General features: G+C 45.4%; 1 protein-coding gene across 2 annotated transcripts in view; it reads left to right on the forward strand.

The window, feature by feature from the left end:
* SMARCA1 (SNF2 related chromatin remodeling ATPase 1) overlaps positions 1–22579 on the forward strand; it is a 2209746-nt gene that overhangs the window by 1944628 nt on the left and 242539 nt on the right. For both annotated transcript variants that reach the window (XM_086918497.1, XM_086918496.1), the window contains one exon: positions 15836–15968. In XM_086918497.1, coding sequence (XP_086774623.1) covers positions 15836–15968 — 133 coding nt within the window. The remainder of the gene's footprint in view (positions 1–15835; positions 15969–22579) is intronic.

A 22579-nucleotide genomic window follows, 5' to 3' on the forward strand; every position in this document is an offset into this window, starting at 1 on the left:
TGCTTAAATTCTGCTTAGAGAGTACCAAGGGCATAAAGAAGACGGATCCGTTATTTGTCAATTATGGCACCATAAGAACAGGCTTCTCAGCCGCTAAGAGATCCATTTCTAGATGGATCGTATCCTGCATTAACGTAGCTTATCAGCTGGAGAAAATACCCTTACTGTTGTCGCCCAACGCGCATTCCCCTAGGGGGAAAGCCACAGTGGCTTTCTTGCATGATGTCAAAATGTCAGAAATTTGCAAGGCCGCAACCTGGAGAACGGTTCATACCTTTACGAGGCACTACTGCCTAGAATCCGATTCCAGGGCTGATACTCAAGTAGGCCAGGCCTCCTTGAGAAATCCGTTTGGATAGCCAACTATCTGTCCATGCTTAGTCCTTCTAAGCGTATTGGTTATATTACTGTTTTACTCCTTTGCCCGCAGGGAGATGAGGTGAGGCTCGCTACTCTATTCTAATGCTTTTGACTATTGATGAGGATCCCCTGGAGGAGAAGGATTAGTTACTTACCTGTAGTCCTTGTTCTCTTCCAGGGGTGTCCTCATCAAAGTCATAAGCAACCCTGCCGCCTCCCCGGGCAAAGGACTTTTCCTTTTTGGGAATATTGTTCATTCTTTGTGCCATGGCTTTTTTCAGTCTCCGCAAAGAATTGACCCACCTGTCACCCCTGAGGCATGATGGGAAGCTGGGGGTCAGGAGTTCCTTAAAGGCATGGTGTCAGTTTATATTCTATGTTGCTATGAGTTAACTTTTCAGTCTTTTTAGACTGTGGTTTGCAATGCAGCCTGGGAGCTGTCTATGCTTTCAGTCCTTTATGGGATTTTCTACTGTCTGCTAAAACCGTTTCAAAACATGTTTTATTGTTGTTTTTTCCCTATTTCTAATGCATGTTTCTCATGTTATGATGGGAAGTCCTTGCAGCATAATTCAGCTCTGATGTGTATCAGGCTGCAGTTGCATATATATATATATATATCAGTAATTTCGCCAATCGACTAGAGGCAGCCGCCCCAGCCCAGTCCAACAAGACGAAAGAGCAGACCCAGGATTTTGTGCTTTAGTGAAGGTGCTTTATTTCCTCCAGCAAGCCAGCCGCCATATATATATGTATATATATATAATTATATATATGTGGGGCACATATATTGTAGTGTTTCCGGGGTCCTGCGCATGGGCTGGAATATTCTAATGCTTATGACTTTGATGAGGATACCCCTGGAAGAGAACTAGGATTACAGGTAAGTAACTAATCCTTCTACGCACAGGCCCTACACTGAAGACCTGCATTCCCTTCTCTACGCACCCTTGCATTACTATCCCTTGCACACACAGTGTACATCACTAGGGACTTTTACTAGTAAGGCAACATACCAATCATGGCCAACCAATCACCATTACATTTTACATAGTGAACTCCTGTACTTTGACAGTGATCAGCAGTGGCAAAGTACCCACAGCATATAAATCGTCATCTCTAGGTCAGGAAAATGGTCTAGGGGAAAGCAAAAAGTTTAGGGAACTTTAATCAAAAAGGCCAAGTCCTACCGTGGAGTTCAGGTAAGTTAAAGAAACACAAAAATCATAAGAAGTGTACACATGATGTCCCAGTGCTCCCATCGTTTGGAGTTGTGCAACGCCCTATGTACAAATAGGTCTCTACAGTGCAAACTTCTCAAGAGCTTCCACTCGTTCCTCCTCAGCGGACAGCCACAGCAGAGCAGACAAGTTAACCTGTCTAAAGGAGGCAGCAGCAATCATCTTTGGTATCCCGTCCGATCCCTCCAGAGAGCCTCTGAGTCCATAGATTTCGAGGAGGCAGCCTGTTGAAGGCTCATTATCGGATCTGTACCCAACACTGACTACATGAGACCTGCCTGTGATGTACTAAAAATCCTCAAACTTCTTCTCAGGGGTCTTACCAATAGGTAGTCCATTCAAAAGCAGCAAAGAAATCAACAGAGAATCTGAAATATGAAAAGACATCTTTATTACAATTAATTGTGAGGCTACGTCGCCCAGTCACACCTAAAGCAACTGAATGAGGCAGCCTGCTGAATGGTCTCAGCACAGACCTTTTATACCATTTATTATGCCCTAGGCACACATTTTCTCCTCGAAGTACATTATTGTTGGTCACTCCCAGGACGTGCACACAAAGCACTGTATGATGACAAACCCACTTTCCAGATAAGTCCAGGCCATAAACAATGTCCACATAATGCGTACATTCTCTAGCTGACAAGGCCGGATAAACCCAAAACAGTAAGATCACAGCCCATGTCATAAATAGCTCGTGGAGGCAGGAACAGGAACAGATGGAAGTAAGATAGGCACGTTTGTGTGTAGTAAATCTTTACAATGTCCTGTGCTCTGATCTATAATCTTGATCAGCTAAAGGGCAGGAACTGGCTTGGCAAGGTTAGCCTCAAGCAACAGGGTCAGCTTTCGCCAGGTCATGCAGGAGTCAGCACAAACCCATGCTAAGGTTATGTCCTTAAATACTTGTTCTGCCACAGTGAGGCCTACTGTACGGGAAATCCACAAAATGGCTGCTATGCACAAGATGGAACCCGAGGGTTCAGAACAAAACCTTCAAATACACAGTGAATCCATTGGTGTAACATGACGAAAACACTCGCACTTGCTGAACTCACTGTTTACGGTCTGCTGTTACCAAATTCATAACAGAATCATGATATTTAAAACACAGGTTCAGAATTTTCAGTACCACAGACCATCCTTTTGCCCTTACATAGGCAATCACTCAGTCTATATTTGCAACTGTGCCCAAAGTCCGTTATAAGCCTCTTTGGAAGGCTTCTATTGTCCATCAAATCCGCTTCCATTGTCTTCTTCTGCGTTGGGCCTCTCGATTCAGGCCTTTTCATGAGAAAAAGTACTGCTTAGTTGGAGTGCCCTCCTGGCAAACACCCATAGCTCACTTGAAAGTCTCAATGTCTCAAAACAATGCACCAGTGTCTCTTCTTTGTGGCAGACACTACAAATGATGTGCTCTTCATTGATCATGGGCACAAAGCATCTCGTGCAGATCCAAGCACTACTGAGAAACAACCTCTCAAGATCAGCAGCACTTTCAGACTCCAACACTCATTATTTAGTGTCAGAGGACGCTCAAGCTGCTCTCTCATGGGCACCAGAATGTAGTGCCTTTCCGTCGGAGCAAAGGGAAAAGAGGTGTGTGTGTGGCCAAAACTCGGGCCAAGGGCTCAAGAGACTGTACGCTGTCAGAGGTTTCCAGCACATAACAGGTAGAAAGCTCAAACAAACAGAAGCTCTCATTCTGTGGCAAACAAGGAACCAGCTCCTCTTTTTTTCTGCAATGCCTTCCGATGAAGCAAATGCCTTGCTTGGGAGGTACCATTGACGGCACGCTGATGATCGCTGTCCAGCCTCGCGACTTTCTGGTTGCAGGAATTGTAGAGCCAAGAAGTCTGTCATTCATCTGTAGCGGTCACTGATGGGGAGTGGGCTTAGTCTCGATCACAGGTCTGCAGGGTATCACTCTTCCTTTGACTCTGGAAGATCCCGCAGAACCTAGTGATATAGGAAATGTAACACAATTGTTAGTTTCCTTCAAATCAAGCAAAAAACCGGTTCATGGGTTTTAACAAGGGGACTGCAAGCAGGTGGCCTGCAATCTGCAAGGGAGTGGCAATACGCCATGGAAATCTAAATGGATGTCCTCACACAGTGGCATTGTCTAATGGGGTAAATACATCTTTTCCTCAATAATTAAGCCTAGGTGTTCCTAAATTCCTTGTCTAAAACATCTCAAATAGAGAAATTACATAATACAGATTATCAAGGACATGAAGAAAAGTCCCTTTAAAAAATGTGCATTAAGTGCACTATGCAATACAAAGGCTAATGATCAAATGTGCAGACAAAAAGACAAGAACTAGAGAGCCCTGGTATTTGCATGATTAGAACACATCTGATCCCACCAAAAATTAAAGCAGCAGGAACAGTACTGACAAATTAAAAATAGACATTGAAAATTCGTCATGTTCAAAAGGTAAACTTAAGATATCTCCTATTGAGATGGAAAACTTGTCTTACTATATTATTGGGTCAGTTAACCAGTCTATCTACCCCAACAGTCAGTCTGAATAAAACATTGAAGTAGACCTAAGAAAAATTATTGAAAACCAGTCTGGTCATTCAAAAGGGAATTATATATAACATGGGGGGTCCCTGATACATCACTGCAGTCTAGAAGTGTGAACATAAACAATACACTGGCGAAAGGAATATGGAAAAGGGAAATGGAACTAGGACACAACTAAAATCCCCAATAACTAAGCACGATGCGACATCGGTCAGGGGAGAAGCAACAAAGGAAAAATCTATAGGAAGAACAAGAGTTTGCTTGGGTGCCTCAGGCATGTGACACAGCACCAAGAGTACGGGGAATACAAAAAAGACCAAAGTTACACAAATTTTACCTCTTCCGCTGGCAACGACACCATATTCGGTTATCCTAACTAATGTTCCTGTTCTCTCTTCAGGGAGAGAAAAAAAATGAAACCCGGTTTCCTTTCAAGGGACAAAACCTTATGCTATTTGGGAAACAGAACATGATTAAGTAATGCAATATAGAAATTAGGCCACCTTGAGTCACAGATCTATAATTCCATCCTTAGGTCCAATCAAGGATACATAAATGTAGGGCTGCCTATTCCTTTAAGGGAATGTGCAGTAAGTGACTAACATCAGGTGACACACTTTGAACCTGTATATCTTTTTAGTTTTCTTCAATATCATTATAGCCAAATTTAGGCATGCACTGGTAAAAGTGCTGCCTGTCTTCCTCACAGTATGAAAACCATATCTGTGAAATTTATCATTATACCAAATCCATCCAACTGTTGTGCAACGATATGTATCGTCATACGGATCCCTTCACAACACAGGGGAACTTGTAATAGTAACAACATAAAACAAAACATACACAAAAAAATGCACATGTCAAGCCATCAGATATACTTGCTGTATATCAAGCACAAAAAAACAGCACAGACAAAACAATAGCATATGTGAATCAGCGGTGACACGCAGCACCATGGCACATGTACTTTATGCACTGTAACCCGGCAGCCCAAAACCCAATATTTGGGCTTGTCTAAATTTGTCAGGTCTAAAATCCCTACCCTCCTTTTGACAGTAGAGCACCAGGCAGTGGGAGTCTGCTGTCAGATATAACTTTGCTGTCTCTCTTCTAACATACAGGACCAACTAAAAAAACACATCACCTTTCAATTAACCAAACGCACATGTCTTGTCAGCCTTAGAACAATCCATGAATAATCTGTAGGCAGAAGCAGAAAAATACACAAAAAATACACAACACAAAAAAGACACATTTTAACATACACAAAAATCAATTTTCATTACTTAACTGTTACTCTCTTGTCAGTTCACCTCGCAACATCAAGCCACCTTATTTTTACCATTCTAAAAGAAATGGTTAGACTGACACTCCATATTAATTTGGCACCTATAATTTCCACTGTGAAAATAATTCCTAATTAGCAAATCGTTTTTACTTAGGCCTGTAGCCTGTAGCCTTCAAAATTTTGGGAAAGGGCTGCATCTTATTTTTTATCTAAGACTTAATGCAACACTTCGTTTTCTGTCAAATAAACGCAACTAGCAAACATTATTTTACTTAGCATGGAGACACAAATGTATCAGTTCTGCAGAGCATTTAACACGACGTTTGGGACTGTCAAAGAAACCCCTTTTTATTTTCCCTTTTAAATTAAGTCTTTGCATTTTATTGATGTTCTCACGGAGAAAGTCCTAATTAAAAGGTCACAAATGTCAACATGACAGCCTTCTCCATTGTTTACAGGGAAACTAAAAGATAACATCTCAGCAGCGCGACTCGAGCCAGCCTCTGCAATTCTCTCAGCCCTCAGCTTCTGCCACACTGAAGCTGTCAAAGCCAGAAGTCTATAACCTGCAATAATTCACTCTATTTTGAAAAATAATTTCTCTTTTTTAGGCGCTAAAATTATCTCTATTCCCCGATTATTAAACTACATTAACTGTCAATAATTCTCAAAACCCAATGACACACATACCAGTTTTTTTTAGAGTAAATGCTTGTTGCAATCCTATGTATGGTACACGCTTCATCGGTCTTAAATGAACAAACTTTTCCGTAGGCCTAGATGAAGCTAGAACCTTCAACCCTGATATTAAAACAAGCCTTTGTACTGGCACATTAACCCACTGAATCATAAGAAGGCACAACCTGCAAATATATATCAAAACCTAAATGTATGCATTGACTGAAACCTGAGACACTTTAAAAAGTACTCTGAATGAAAGCAAAATGCAGTTTAAACAGTGCTTTTACTCAAAATCGACTTTCATATTTTGGGCATTAAAAAATAAATATCCTACAATTTTCTTGCATAATATGCATTACTAGAATGTCTATTACATAACTCATGAGTCAGGCATTTGAAAATAATAACTTATACTTTATAAAAATGAGCTTGCTTGCGCCTATGCCAAGGGGAAATTATACACACGAATGCTTGTCATTTTAGTGATGCAACAAATCAAATTTTAATGCTAGGAGGTCATAGTATGAGTGTTAAGCTTTATAAATAGTAAAAAAAGATTTTTGTAGCACTTATTTTTAATAATTATTTTTCATAATTAATAAAAAAAATTCGAATAAAACCAATTATTCCTTTTTGTGATTGTTCTACATGTAAGAGCCCGCTGCATCCCTTGCCTATCATTTAGATGCATTAACTCACAAACCTAAGCGCATATGCCTAACTTAAAACGCGTCACATTCCTGCGTCACATTTTTGCGCTACATTTATTTAAAAGGACGGTTATGCAAAATTCCACCCATGTTTAACTGGAAAAGTGCTGGCTGAATGAACATTCCTATCAAATATACTGCAGCTGAAATGTTTGCCTGTGAACATCTAATACAGTGCATCTAAGAAAAAATGCTGTAAATTTATTTATTTTTGCAAAAATAGATAATTTCGTTTTTTTTTTTGGGGCCTTATTTATATCTATTGAATGTGTTTCCTAATTTTATCCTTTAAGCGTGTAACAGCAGTTTTGTATATGTGCACAATTGCTCATTCTACAAACTAAAGAGCAACACATACCCATCTTAGCACATTACATGTTTCATTTCTGTATCTTTACTCAAGTTTCTACTCAATATTAACCAACCAACATTTTACTTAACAGACTGAAAACATCAAGAAAACCAACAAACACACATTGGGCCCACTCCATACACAAACAGAAAGGGGTCAAACACTCAGGACACACAATACAGCGCGCTTTAGCTAAATAGAGCTCATAAGTTGGAGTTCCAACCGGAGGTATCAGACATGAACCCTCCAATCGGAAATCCCTGTTGCAACTTAAACAAAACCAAATACCAAATTTGCTATGATTAGGCATCTGCGCTCACTAACCAAGCTTCAAACTTCAAGGGTCTATCTTTATCAATACACTCGCAAATGTACGAGACCCTCGGTTTTTTATTATTGCAATGTTCAAATAACTAAGGACCAAATACTAAGAACCCATACACAAATTGCAATCCGCATATACAAACCTATACAAACCTATCAAAGCTATACCAAACCAATAGTTGTCCGAATTCTAACTGCCAAGTTCTAACTGCACTAACAGTCTCTTTTTTTTAAAAAAACACTTACGCCAAGAAAAGGTTGCTCAGTCAGGAGTGACATCTTTTGGAGAGTTTAAGTCAGAAAAATCAAAAATATACTGGGCCGCAGAGACAAAGAATCCCCCAGAACCTCTGTGCACAGAGTACCTCTTTTAGTAGATTTCTGTCTTGCCTTCCCCAGTAGATTTCTGTCCTCTGACAAGATTACTCCTCCAGATAGTCACTTCTTGATGAGGCTCCACATTGGGCGCCATCTGATGTACTAAAAATCCTCAAACTCCTTCTCAGGGGTCCTACCAATAAGTAGTCCATTCAAAAGCAGCAAAGAAATCAACAGAGAATCTGAAATATGAAAAGACATCTTTATTACAATTAATTGTGAGGCTACGTCGTCCAGTCACACCTAAAGCAACTGAATGAGGCAGCCTGCTGAATGGTCTCAGCACAGACCTTTTATACCATTTATTATGCCCTAGGCACACATTTTTTCTTTGAAGTACATTATTGTTGGTCACTCCCAGGACATGCACACAAAGCACTGTATGATGACAAACCCACTTTCAAGATAAGTCCAGGCCATAAACAATGTCCACATAATGCGTACATTCTCTAGTTGACAAGGCCGGATAAACCCAAAACAGTAAGATCACAGCCCATGTCATAAATAGCAGGTGGAGGCAGGAACAGGAACAGATGGAAGTAAGATAGGCACGTTTGTGTGTAGTAAATCTTTACAATGTCCTGTGCTCTGATCTATAATCTTGATCAGCTAAAGGGCAGGAACTGGCTTGGCAAGGTTAGCCTCAAGCAACAGGGTCAGCTTTCGCCAGGTCATGCAGGAGTCAGCACAAACCCATGCTAAGGTTATGTCCTTAAATACTTGTTCTGCCACAGTGAGGGCCTACTGTAAGGGCAATCCACAAAATGGCTGCTATGCACAAGATGGAACCCGAGGGTTCAGAACAAAACCTTCAAATACACAGTGAATCCATTGGTGTAACATGACGGAAACACTTGCACTTGCTGAACTCACTGTTTACGGTCTGCTGTTACCAAATTCATAACAGAATCATGATATTTAAAACACAGGTTTAGAATTTTCAGTACCACACCTGAAAGCATGAGGCCACATCTGACACCAAGATCGATGCCACAGACTAGACCTTCCATTCTGACATCGGGCCATGATCCAATCTTTCTGTCAGATATGGAAGCTCAATCCCCACCATGCTATTTCACCTTTTCGGAAGTGGATCAGCAGTTTTATGATTAGGATTCTGAAGAATAGATGTTTTATGATGAAGCAAATGTGTATGAAGACCTACAAGATACCTGTGGGATAGTTACCTCCTCTGACGTAGCCTTAAATTCTTGTAACTTAGGGCCACTGAAGAATCCATCTATTTTGCGACAGTCATTAGAAAGTTCCCAACCTTAACCTACCCAAGCAAGTAGTAAGGCTCAATGTGCTCGTAGAGGTTCTTAACCTACCAGCAGCATATACTCAGGAATCTCTGATTTCTTTATATTAAGCCTTGGTGGATGTGCTGGTGGGCACATGAGAGAAACCAGGATCTTGCCCATCAGAGAACAGACAAGTGGCAAAATGACACAGGCCAGCTCTAGGGGACCCAGACTTCAGTGACAGCTTCTCTGCTAAGGCAGAGAAGTGTCTCCCTACTGCCTTTAAGCAGAAAAAGAAAGGAGAAAATAAAATGATAATAACATAATGTTATTATCATTTTATTTGGTCAACCTGCTGTGGCAGCTTGCTTGAGGGGGCGGGGCTGAAGAGCAGGGGAGGAGTAATGCAACCCTTCTAAGTGTGCAATGACTGTTTGGTCGGCCCTCTCAGGCTGCCCAAACCAATTATGCACACTTTCCCAGTTTTCCATGCAGGCTGCAATACAGCCTTCATGGAGAACATGCTCACCCCTCGAGCCCCTGGCTGAGCGTTGTGTCATTGCACTCAGACCAATCACAACGCTGCATTGCAATATTATGATCAGTCAGGGGAGCCTGTGTGCCGGGTGTTTCCTGTTCCAGCAGTCGACGAGAGCAGGAGCGAGATGTGGGAAGGTAAGGGTTTTTTTGGGTTTTTTGATTGTGACTTGCGCGCCCCCTACCCCCGTGCTTCTCCCGCCACCTGCGATCCATGCCAGCCCCCACTGCAAGACTTCTCCACGCAACACCCCACATCCAGAGAGCTTGTTGTATTAGGCATCCTCTAGCTGCCAGAACCCTAACTCTTACACTACAACTCCACATAAAAGGGAATCCAATTCATGGAGAAATTTGTGAAACACTTTTTTTACTGTGCAAGTCTTGCCCCGCGATCTGTCAAACGTTGTGCCTCCTGGGACAGCATTCTTAAACCTTGTGGGATAGAGTAGCAGTGGATGTCAGCAAAGATGTCAGACACACCCTGCAATGCCTGATCCTCAATGGCCAAGTTGCTGAAAAACATATTCTGGCCTGGACACGACTGCCTGGGTAGGGAAGTCAGCACAAGAATGGTGTTTGGATTCTCTCAACTGGCTGCTCTTAGGTATCTCTTTGTTCTGTGGCTCAAAAACATTTGGGATGCAGACTGATTCAGCCCTAGAGAAATTCAAAGAAAGCAAAGCCACAGCCAGCTCCTTCACCAACAGCGCCTCTTTCAAGGCTTCAGTAGGTGATATCTGCAGAGGCTGGAACTTCATGGGCCTTAGCAATAACAGGTCGGGGAACCAGTCGACAACTCTCATTCTAACAGGGGCAACAGTTTACCCAGTTTACCCAGACCACAACCCCTCCCCGCAACTGCCACTGTAACACACACTCACCTTGTAGGAGGTCAGGCTACCCTCCATCCCCCTGCATGGAGAAGCATCCCATCAGACAAAATGGTGCTTCTGATCGTAGAGCGCGGCTACTCTTTATCCTTTCTATACTATGCCCCATATATGCCACCTGCACTGGAACACCTCCAAGAGGACCACTTGTCTATACTCTGCAAAGCAGCTCAAGCTCTTTTGGCCAAGGGAGCAATAGAGAGAATACCGGCATCGGAGATTGGAAATGCCTATTATTTCCATTATTTTCAGGTGTCTAAAAAGGGCAGAGGCCTGTGTCTAAGCCTAGAACTCAACCCTCTGAACCCCTCTTCCTCTGGAAGGACAAGTTCAAAGTGCTTACCCTGGCCCACTTTCGGTCTGCCATGGACGGAAGAGACTAGATGATGGCACTGAATTTGCAGAATGCCTATTTTTACATCCTTGTCCTTCAATCCCACGTTACATGCGGTCTCAGGTAGGCCAAGAGCACTTTCGATTCATCGTGCTCTCCTTTAGCCTTACCAATGCACATTGGGTGTTCACAAAGGCGATGGTGGTGGTTGAAACCCACCTGCGACCTCGACTGTCTACTGAAGAAGAGCTTGCCTCAAACATTCGTACACCACAATCAGACGATGGCCAATCTGTTAACATTGTTGGGTTTCTCCATCAATGTTCCTAGTCACACCTCCTTTCTCAGCAACTCCCCTTCATTCGGGCCATCCTACATACAGTGCTTTTTCAAGCTATCCCTCCACCTCAAAGTGCACATGATATTCAGGCTTTGGTTCCAATGTTTGAACCCTTGACCTGGGTCTCAATGAGAGCAGCTTTGAGACTTCAGGCCTTCTTGGCCCCCTGCATTCTGCTGTTGGTCCACACCAGGTGGCACATGAAAGATTTGCTCAAGTAGGAACCCTTCCTTCTAGGCAGGGTAAGGGATCACACTTCTAAAATAATCCCTGCTCACCCCCTTGGTACCTTGGCACGAGGAGTCAGGCTCATCCCAGAGGCAATGTGTAAAGCTTTTGGGGAAGTGCACCCAAGCCATGGTGCAGCCAGGGGCATCGATGTGAGCTTGGAGCAGCAGTAGCGGTGGTCTGCTTAATTCAGACACTCTGTTCATCACCACCCCCTTTTCTGTATCGTTTTTGGCCACTATAGGTGTGGCAGGGTATACTCAGACATGAGTCCCTTTCTCACTGCACCATCAGGATTCAAGCAAGCCGGGCCGAAGACGGCTGAAATGCCAGAAACCGGTCCCCGGTAGCTTGTCTCCTTTCTGGTGAAGAATTGGCTTGGTAGTTTAGTCTGCCCTGTTCCCATGATGCACTGGGCCAGGGACAGACTGATTTGCATATAGCCAGGTTCTGAGCTGGGATGGTGCAGTGAGATAAATAACGGTGATGGATCAAGCCCTGATCTTTGGACTGGGAAAGAGTGGTCTGCTTAATTCAGACACTCTGTTCATCACCACCCCCTTTTCTGTATCGTTTTTGGCCACTATAGGTGTGGCAGGGTATACTCAGACACGAGTCCCTTTCTCACTGCACCATCAGGATTCAAGCAAGCCGGCCGAAGACGGCTGAAATGCCAGAAACCGGTCCCCGGTAGCTTGTATCCTTTCTGGTGAAGAATTGGCTTGGTAGTTTAGTCTGCCCTGTTCCCATGATGCACTGGGCCAGGGACAGACTGATTTGCATATAGCCAGGTTCTGAGCTGGGATGGTGCAGTGAGATAAATACCGGTGATGGATCAAGCCCTGATCTTTGGACTGGGTAAGAGTGGTCTGCTTAATTCAGACATTCTGTTCATCACCACCCCCTTTTCTGTATCATGGTGCAGCCAGGGGCATCGATGTGAGCTTGGAGCAGCAGTAGCGGCAAAACCAGGGTGGCAATGTGAAGCGAGGCAGTGCGGCATGCGGAGCCCACAGGTCACAGGGCGAGCAGGGGCTCGGTTACGGCGTCGGATGGCATCGGTGAGACCAGGTTTGCTGTGAGAAGTGTGGTGGTGCTGGTTGTGGTGCCAGCAGGTCACAAAACCGGCAGCAGTGTGGTTATCGGAGTTGGGTTGTTTTTTCCTCTGTGGCAGCTGTAAGATGAAGTTCCAGATGCAGGTACCCAGAGGATGGTGAAATCTTTGGTGTGCCTGAGACGTCCATCATGAAGCAAGGTCTACTTCAAGCCTTTAGAGAACACTACTTCAGGTACTGCAAGAAGTCTCCACTCTTAATAAATATTATCGTAATTTTATTCCATCTCTCTTATTAACCAAAAAGTTCCAGTCTTCATGAATCATTCATTTTATTAGTGTTTCTTTTCCACAGTGTGACCAACTTCCAGGTGTGTAACCACTTCATTCCTGAATTTCCATCACTTACAGTTGGCCTTACAATCCCGTGCTTCCCTGATCCCCAATGCATTTCAAGCTTAAGAGGCCATTGACCAGGGGGAAAGTGTACTAAAATCAGAAGAAAATAACACAGTTAAATATGTTGCATGTGGTACATTTCAGCAATAATTTCCAATCATAGGTTTAGATCAATAAGTAACAAATTCAATAAACAAACTCCCTGCTTTATATCAAAACCATTAGCTTTTGTTTTGCATATCGGCATTAATTCAAATCATCAATTTAAATCAATCTTGTTCTTGTACATTCTGATGGTAAAAGTCATGGTCCATCAGAACCAGTGCTTCCCCTTTGTCTGCCTTTTGTAATATAATATTTTCATCAGATGCTAGTTGTTTCAGACTATTCAATTCTTTTTTCATGACATTTTATGGGTTTGCTTGAAATCCAGCATTAGGACTATAGTTTACGATTCACAATGGTCTCGGAGGAGTCAAATGATTTATGACTGATCGTTGGTATGTAGTTGCGTTTGGGTCTGAATTTGTTCATAGGTTCAATGCCTTCTTTATGTTCCACCACATTAGAATGAAAATGTTGCAACCGAATATGTTCTCATGAATTTAAACATTGTATTTTCAAAGTCCAATTCGTTGGCTTGGTGGATTGGCACAAAAAGAAGATCCCTTTTGTAACACCTTCAGTTCAAACGAAGTGAGTATTCATTTGGAAATGGGTATAAACAAGTTTTCCTTCTGGTCACCACTCCTCTCTCTGGCTATGCGCCTACTGCATCTGGTTGGTTGTTTGCGGTGCAGCCGGTCAGTAAAAAAGAAGGACCAGATGTCTCAGTTACGGGTTGTACAGAGGTCTCAGTCTGACTCAATATTGTCTGAATTTGTTGAATATCTCTATTTATCTGGACAATTACTCTTTTTTTTGTGTACTTTGAACAGGTTTCTCATCTGAGGTTGGTAAATCACTGTTTGTTCACTGTGTTGTCTGTCTCATTTGTCTTGTATGTGCGTACATCTCTTCCCTATTATAGACTTCGCCCAGTTTATAACCAGTGGTGTGAATGATTCATGAAACTGGAACTTTTTGGTTATTAAAATTGATGGAATGAAACTACGATAATATAGCGGGAAAACGAAACTTAGGTGATGTCATAAATTATGTCCTTTGAGATGTCATCAGTGATGTCATAAATGTTGTCAGAGAACATGTCATGAGTGAGTTATGTCATTATTGAGGTCATAAGCAGTGCATTGCTGGGGCACAAATTATAGTTAGCTCTTGTAACTAATACGATTGATTTTTTGTTGGTTTTTCAGCCCAAAACTTTACTTTTTACACTAACAAATTCACCTATCTATAACATTACTTTAACCTTTGTTTTTTTTTGTGTGACTTTCTAAGTTTTTTTTTAAACAAAGCAGACACAAGCAGATGATGGAAAGAGCGCTGAAACGTTTGAGACACTCACCCCCAGTCACAGATCTAGGTTGAATCAGTCATCGTTCTTTAGCTCACTTCGCCACCACAGTTTAGACCCAGCCATATGCAAATCAGTCTTACCCTGTTCCTCAAGGGAACAGTTCAGCCCGAACTGCCAAGCAAAGTCTTCCCTAGACCAGAAACAGGCACCCTGGGACTGGTTTCAGGGTAACACCCCTCATAAGCCCGGCTAGCTTGAATTCAGTGGCAAAGTGAGAAATGGGCCCACATCTCGGCATACCCCACCAATTTAGGGCGAACAAAGCAAACACAAGGAGATGATGGACGGGGCGTTGAAACTTTTCAGACACGCACTCCAGTCACAGATCTGGGTTAAATCCATCATTGTTCTTTAGCTCACTGCGCCACCCCAATTCAGACTCAGGAACAGGGTCAAGACTGATCCGCATATGGCTGGGTCTGAACTGGGGAGGCAAAGTGAGCTAAAGAACGATGATGGATTCAAACCAGATCTGTGACTAGGGGTGAGGTTCTGAAAAGTTTCAGCGCTCAGTACATGATCTCCTTGTGTTGTGCCGCCTGAGTTTTCACTTTTAGGCGGAAAGTTATACGTGTTGGATTTTGAAGGGGGATTGTCAGACTTCCCTAGGGCCTGACACTGTGGCCCTACTTAGCGAAAGGGTCCTGAACACTTTCGGCTTTTCGATATATTTTTTTGTGACTTGCTGCTCAATTTCTTCTTCCATGACTATAGAAAAGATGGAGTAGTCTTTTCAGTTATGCTTTTACTTCTTTCGACCCCAACTATGCGGACTATGTGAAATTACTAAAGAACATTGACTTTTAAGTTAGAACCTTGAAAAAGTTGCATCAAGCGACAAAACACTTGTCGGCTGTTTGGCTGTATGTTCTACATGTCAACAAACTTGTTAAAAAGATCTACTGGTGATCAAGACTGTGACATATGGACTGTTTGAAGCTTGGAAAATAAAACCCTTAGCGGATTGCAAGCTAGTCAGTCTGAACTCTTGGACGTGCAGTGCTCTGCAAATTGATTTTTGTGTATGTCCAGACATGGGTCGCTTGCTCACTCTGCCACTGAATTCAAGCTAGCTGGGCTGACGAGGGGTGTTATCCCGAAACCAGTCCCAGGATGCTTTCTTCCAGTCCAGGAAAGACCTGGCTTGGCAGTTTTGGCTGGACTGTTCTCATGAAGGACAGGGTCAAGAAAGATTTGGATATGTCTGGGTCTGAACTGGGGTAGTGAAGTGAGCTAAAGAACAATGATGGATTCTTCCCAGATCTGTGACCGGGGTGAGTGTCTGAAAAGTTTCAGCGCTCTGTCCATCATCTCCTTGTGGTTGCTTTTTTTTTAAACGAATACAGATATTTTGATCACACCTAATTATAACGTTTGTTCTTTGTGTGACTATAATTATATATACAGATACACACATATGTAACCTTCTAATAATGTTTTGCTATATGTCTTTTCCTAGGGGTTTACGAACTGGAATAAACGGGACTTTAACCAGTTCATTAAAGCTAATGAGAAGTATGGCCGGGATGATATTGATAACATCGCACGAGAGGTGGAGGGAAAATCACCTGAAGAGGTTATTGAGTACTCAGGTTTGCAGATTCAATATATAACTAATTATCCGAGTTCCATGCAAATTAAACATGCATGTAGGGCTATGTTTGTTCGAGTCACATGTATTTTTTCAAAACTACTTTTCGCTGTTGCTTATTCTAAATTTCTGTAATCTCGATTTTATAATATCAAAGTATGCATGAATGCCGGTTCATGTCATGTAAGCATGAGAAACATACTATCTTCTACAAATATAGAGGTAGGCCTTATGTGGGAGTTGTTTTCAGATTTAATCATTTTGAAAATAGGGTGAATCACTGTAGTTCTTGTTGGTAGTGATATCTGATCAAGAAATTACTTATAGTGTAACTGTTAAGATAATTAGCCGTACAAGGCTGCCTGGTACAATGCCAGTATAAAAAGCAATATATACCTTACTGATTGTTATGACTCCCGCACATTTCCCACTTAAGAGTTTTACCCATTAACCAGGCTGGATAGGAATGATATTTTAGCAGTACTCCTAAATACTATGAAGTTGTGCTGAAGTCTTGTGGGCTCTGGAGTTATCTGAATTGTGACTGAACACTTTGCAGCAACTCCTTGGGAAACAGCTTTACTATTACGTTTTTACTTAGTATTACATTTTACACACATTGTTTTTAACCCGTAAATACGGTTGCCAGGCAAGTTTATTCACCGCAAGACAATCCACGCATTTGAGGGTAATTAAAAAAGTGGGATTGGGGTTCCCCCCAAAATTATAAAATGTTCAAATAGTACCAAACCTGTAAACGGCAAAGGCAATTAAATATATTAAAATAACAGTAGGTGGCAGTGTTAGACTTTGACAGGATTTTTCAGAGCCAGTAAGCGTGGTAAAAGTATGCGTGGTAGTGGAATGCGTGGTGAAGGTGTTTCTAGTGTGAGTGAGTGTAAATGCTTAGTAGCGGTATGCGTAGTAAAATCGTCGATGTATGTGCGTGGTGAAGTAAGGCGTGGTAATGTCATACAACCCAACTCCATAAAGTTCGACCCCCGGCAGTGACTTCAGTACCAGTGTTTCACACGCCACGTACGTTCTGCCAGCATTTGCCATCCATATTTTACATCTACTGTCTGTCAAGGGCCCTATTCACAAAATCCAACTGAAAATTGTTGCATTTTAAGTACTCTGTATTTTGAGCAATTTTCTGAATTTTATAACATTTTGAAAGAATTTTATGAAGTTTTATAAAAATTGTATAATACTTCTAGACAGTCTCTAGATACCAAGAACTGCTATAGTTCTCACACACTCAGAATTTAAGCATGCAGAATATTCACCAGGGGGGGAATTTAACACAAGGAAATTAAACACAAATGTGCATGTGCATATTTAAGTTCCATTTTTGTTTTTACAGATGTAAGTATATTTTCTCATGGGAAGTCCTCTTCCACTAAACCCACGGTAAACATGAGGTTATTTCCTCTTCATTCCCGCCTTGGAATTATACTTTCCTTTAACAGGAGTGTTTTTAAGAGCACTGTTTAAAATGAGGGAATCAACCTACACAGTCTGTGAATACCCCACATACATCTAATCTAGTTTTCGACTCAGCGTGAAAGCCTATAAATCTTTCTCCAAAGCGTCATGCTGAATCGGGCATAGTGTGGTCCCTAGGCGGACTTTGCTGCTCCTCACTGGACTCCTCTTAATTTGAGAAGTTAAAGGTGGCAATTTCAAATAACAGCAATGCATAATACATTTAGAACATAATACATTAAGAACTGCCTAACGAAAGTCTTCCATTGGATGAATGCAAATCATTTGAAGTGTAACTCAAATAAAACGGAGATTCTCCCAATCGGCAAGAGTACCCCCTTCTGCCCAGCCCTCTGGTGGCCTGACGACTCAATCGCCCCCCCCCAAACTGTAACTACTGCCAGAAATTTAGGCGTCATCTTTGACTCAGATCTCTCATTCGACCACCATGCTAAGACTGTAGCCGGCAAATGCTTCGGGACAATAAGATCCCTAAGAAAGTTCTTTAACTTCCTCCCTCTCGACGCCAGAAAGAGCGTAACAGTGGCCCTTATAATCTCCCGATTAGATTATTGCAACGGCCTACTGGCAGGGACAAAAAAGAGCACTCTCGCTAAACTCCAGAGCGTGCTAAATACAGCTGCTCGACTTGTACTCAAACTGCCCCGGAGAGCTTCCACCTCCGCAGCCCTTCTTTCCTTACACTGGCTACCTCTCCACAAGAGAATTCTATTTAAGATTCTAATCATCGCCTTTAGATCCTTCAACAAATCCGGGCCAAAATACCTCCACAAACGTTTTCCCCACTACATCCCCAGGCGATCTCTCCGCTCGGCACAGGACAACCTCATCCTGCCTGCAAAATACAATCTGAAGACGAAAGGAGGAAAAACCGTTAGCCACCTAGCCACCAAGGCATGGAACAATTTGCCCAAACACCTCAGGCAAATAACACAAGAAAGACCATTTAGAAAGGCTCTGAAGACCTGGATCTTCAGCCTTCCCGACGATCTCACTAAAGCAGCCATCTAATCCCGCTCTGTTCCCAGACCGGCCATCAAGAACACCTAGCGCCAAGATGCTCCCTCCGGAGCGAACGCCGCGCTTTACAAATACCCCCACAAATACACAAATACAAATACATTTGGTCCTACCAACTACAGAGGGGACAGAGAAACCATGCTTGTATTCTGTTGGTATTTTTTCGGGGAATGTAAACGGGGGAGAAGAGTGTGTGATTGCCAGCCTCTCTCTTCAACCCTGTGGTATTTTGGGCAAGAGCGGGAGCCCGCCATTTAAATGCAGCTATTAGACTTAGTGTTTTATTTGGCAGGATGGGCAATTGCTGAGTTAAATGTATTCACAAGGCCTGCCTCTTCATTCCGATCTTTAATTATCATGCTAAGAGATGGGCTCCTCGAACATTTGGACTTGCATGTGAGGCTTTGTTTGGAGCCCTGCACGGACTGCTAAACGGAGCACTTCCATCAAGGGGTAGAGAAATGGGTGCCAGATTCGAGTCTCGGCGCTCGCTCAAACTCCCGTGATTCTGGGCAAAGCATTTAATTTCCCAGTGCCTAAAAAAAAAATAAAAAAAAATGTGTCCTTGTGTAATGTAACTAAGCGCTTCAACACTATCTGAAAGAGACACGTTAGTGATAGATTCCTTACCTTAGAATATCCCCAGGCGTCAGACTGGATCCGCAAATGTTTACGTAGCAATACCCCTGCGTGTCAGTAGGCGTCGTCCGCGGCTCTGCATCCGTCGTCGGCGTCGTTAGCGCCAGGATGACGTCGTCGGAGTACTTAGACGCCGCCCATGCGCGCTAACGTTGGTTCTTCTTTTTTCCACGCCAGCTAGCACAGATCCGGAGAAGCTCTACCCCTAGTCATTTTTTGACAAAACTTTTTGATCTTTTAGATCATTTCTTTCCTCGAGTCTTCGACTCTATCAGTGCCGGTAGGGATGCCCGGGTTCAAACCCTGTTCGAAGTGCGACCGACTGATGTCGGTTACGGAACCCCATCGCCAGTGCCTGAAGTGTTTAGGCCTCAACCACGACGACCTCACCTGCTCCAACTGCCGGGCTCTGACGTCTAAAGCTAGGCGGGAGCGGTCCCCCAGGCGACTCGAGCTCCGGCAGTCGGCCCGCGCCGTTCCAGGTCCCGTTCCAGGTCCCGCTCCCGGTCCCACGGGAGGTCGAGGGACCGGTCGCGGGGTCGGAGTCATCGCAGCTCCGGGAGTGGACATCGGTTGTCAGGATCCAAGTCCTCAGGTAAGGCGCATGAGAGGTCGGAGAGACGTTATAGCTCCTCCGACCCACCCCGACGCTCGCACGATGCGGCCGGGGGTTCGGGCGACACCGCCCACGCGGCTCCGAGGGAGTCGCAAGCGTCGCCGCCTGCCCCACACCTTCGGGTCCCTGGGCACGGCGTGACGAGATCAAGCGGTACCTCATGGCCATGAGGTCCCTCCCTCCTCAGTTGGGTTCCGTGGCACCTCCGGACCCAACGGTCCCGGCTGGAAGGCCTAGCGACTCGGACGCTTCAGCCCCCACGCCGTCGGGTGCTTCGGCCCCCACGCCGCCGGCGACTTTGGTCCCGGCGCCGCAGGACCTCACCCGATCCTCTTCCGGATCCGGGTCGTTGCCGGTCGACCTCACGACCTCACCGGCGCCGGCCCCATGGGTGTCGCCCCCGGCGCCCACTGTGGACGCCATCCCCAATGCTCTCTTTGGTCCGACTCTGGCGCCGCAACGGCGCCGCTGGGCGCCGCTTCCAACGGCCTTTGGAGATTTTTATTTCCATGAGGAGGCCCGTCTATTAATCCTGCTTTACAGGAAACGGGTGATGAGGGAGATTGGGAGGGGTCTGAGGACCCTCTGGCACTGGAGTGCCAGTCTCAACAGGACTGGACATATGAGCTTGGGCAGGCCAGTGGTATTGACACTTGACCAGACACTGGATTTGTCTCACCTCCGACTGTGGCTTCGGAGGAGGGGTCTACTTATAGTGTGGTGTTGACGAGGGCGGCCAAGGCCTTAAACCTTGAGCTCCCCGTTGCGGCCGTGAGGACTAACCTCCTCACTGAGGTCCTCAAACTGCAGACAAGCTCCAGCGAGCCTCTGCTGCCGTTCAATGAGGCCTTATGTGACGTTCTTGTGGGCACTTGGTCCAAGCCCGCCACTGGCCGCCTGTGGATATGAACGTGGCCAGATGCTACCGCCCGGCCCCGGCGACCCTTGCTTTTTGTCCACCCATCCCACCCCCGAGAGTCTGTTTATCCAGGCCTCCACTTCCCAGACCGCATTCCCGTCGGCTCCGCCCGATCGGGAATCCAAGAGATATGAGCAGTTCGGGAAGAAGGTGTTCTCGTCCCTTAGCTTAGGGCTGCGGCCTGTCAATACCGCCTGTCTCTTGGGCCGCTACACCCACACCCTGTGGGACGTGGTCACGGACGTGCTGCCACAATGTCTGGAGGAGGTCCGGTCTAAACTCGCCCAAACCCTTGTGGAGGTCCGAGATGCAGCGCAATATTCCATCCGGTGTGGGCTGGATACCACGGACTCACTGGGCAGGGCGATGGCAACGACGGTGGTGGTTCGATGCCACGCCTGGTTGAGGTCCGCCAACTTTTCGGCCGATGTCCAGGCCACACTTCTGGACATGCCGTTTGATGGCCGTCGCCTCTTTGGCGACAAGGCAGACCATGCGCTTGAGCGTTTTAAGGACTCCAGGGCTACGGCCAAGTCCTTGGGCCTCTCGGCCACACACAAGCAATTGGGTGCCTTTCGCTCCTTTCGTGGCCAAGGAAGGGGCGCCCCCACACGTGCTGCCAGCCAGCGCGGTGGCGGACGTGGAAACCGCAGTGGCGGTGGTCAAGGACAAAGGCGAGGCCAGTCCACACCTCCCTCCGCAGCACATGCCTCAAAACCTTCCTAGTCCGAGTTTTCAGGCCCATGTGACGCCAGTGGGAGGCAGGGTTCGCCATCACCTCTCCCACTGGCGCACTGTCACGTCAGACAGGTGGGTGCTGCATATCGTCCAAAGGGGCTACTCCCTCCCCTTCGAGGCGACCCCTCCAGCCATGCCATTGCAATTCCACCGCGTGTCGGGGGATCCCTTGCAACTTCTGCAAGAGGAAGTCACGGCCCTCTTGGCCAAGGGGGCCATGGAGTGCGTTCCTGGGCCGGAAGTAGGGTGTGGTTGTTACTCCCACTACTTTCTGGTACCCAAGAAGTGCAAAGAGGGCCAACGCCCTATCTTGGACATGTGGAACGTCAACGGCTTGCTCCGGAAGGAGAAGTTCAAGATGCTGACTTTGGCTCTGGTCTTAGCTGCCCTAGACCCTGGAGACTGGCTGGTAGCGTTGGACTTGCAGGACGCTTATTTTCACATCCCCGTCCTGCCGGCCCACCGGCGTTACCTGCGGTTCACGGTAGGCCACGAGCACTTTCAGTTTACTGTGCTCCCCTTCGGCCTTACAAGTGCCACGGGTGTTCACGAAGGTGATGGCGGTGGTCGCAGCTCATCTGCGCAGGTTAGGTGTGTCAGTCTTCCCCTACCTCGACGACTGGTTGTTGAAGGCGGGCTCTCCCCAGACAGTCGTCAGCCACCTCCAGACTACGGCCGACCTCCTGCACTTGCTGGGGTTCCCCATCAACGTGCCGAAGTCGCACCTATGTCCCTCTCAGAAGCTCCTCTTCATCGGAGAGGTTCTCGACTCAGCGCAGTTTCGGGTTTACCCACCCGAACAGCGGGTTTGGGATATACAGGCTCTGATTCCAATCTTCCAGCCTTTATTCCGAGTCTCGGTCAGGTTGACGCTGCGGCTTCTGGGGCTGATGGCCTCCTGCATCCTTCTGGTGCATCACGCCAGGTGGCGGATGCGGGCTCTGCAGTGGGACCTGAAGTTTCAGTGGGCCCAGCATCTGGGCAACTTGTCCGATCATGTCTTGATCTCGGAGGGCACTGCGAGACAACTGCAGTGGTGGCTCACGGACCGCGATTGGGTCAGTGGCAGATCCTTCTCCCTACTCCACCCGGAGCACATGGTTGTGACGGACGCGTCCCTCCAGGGCTGGGGAGGCCACATGAGAGAGGCGGAGATCAGAGGCCTCTGGTC

This window comes from Lissotriton vulgaris, chromosome 4_1 (genome assembly GCF_964263255.1).
Source record: "Lissotriton vulgaris chromosome 4_1, aLisVul1.2, whole genome shotgun sequence".
NCBI lineage: Eukaryota > Metazoa > Chordata > Amphibia > Caudata > Salamandridae > Lissotriton > Lissotriton vulgaris.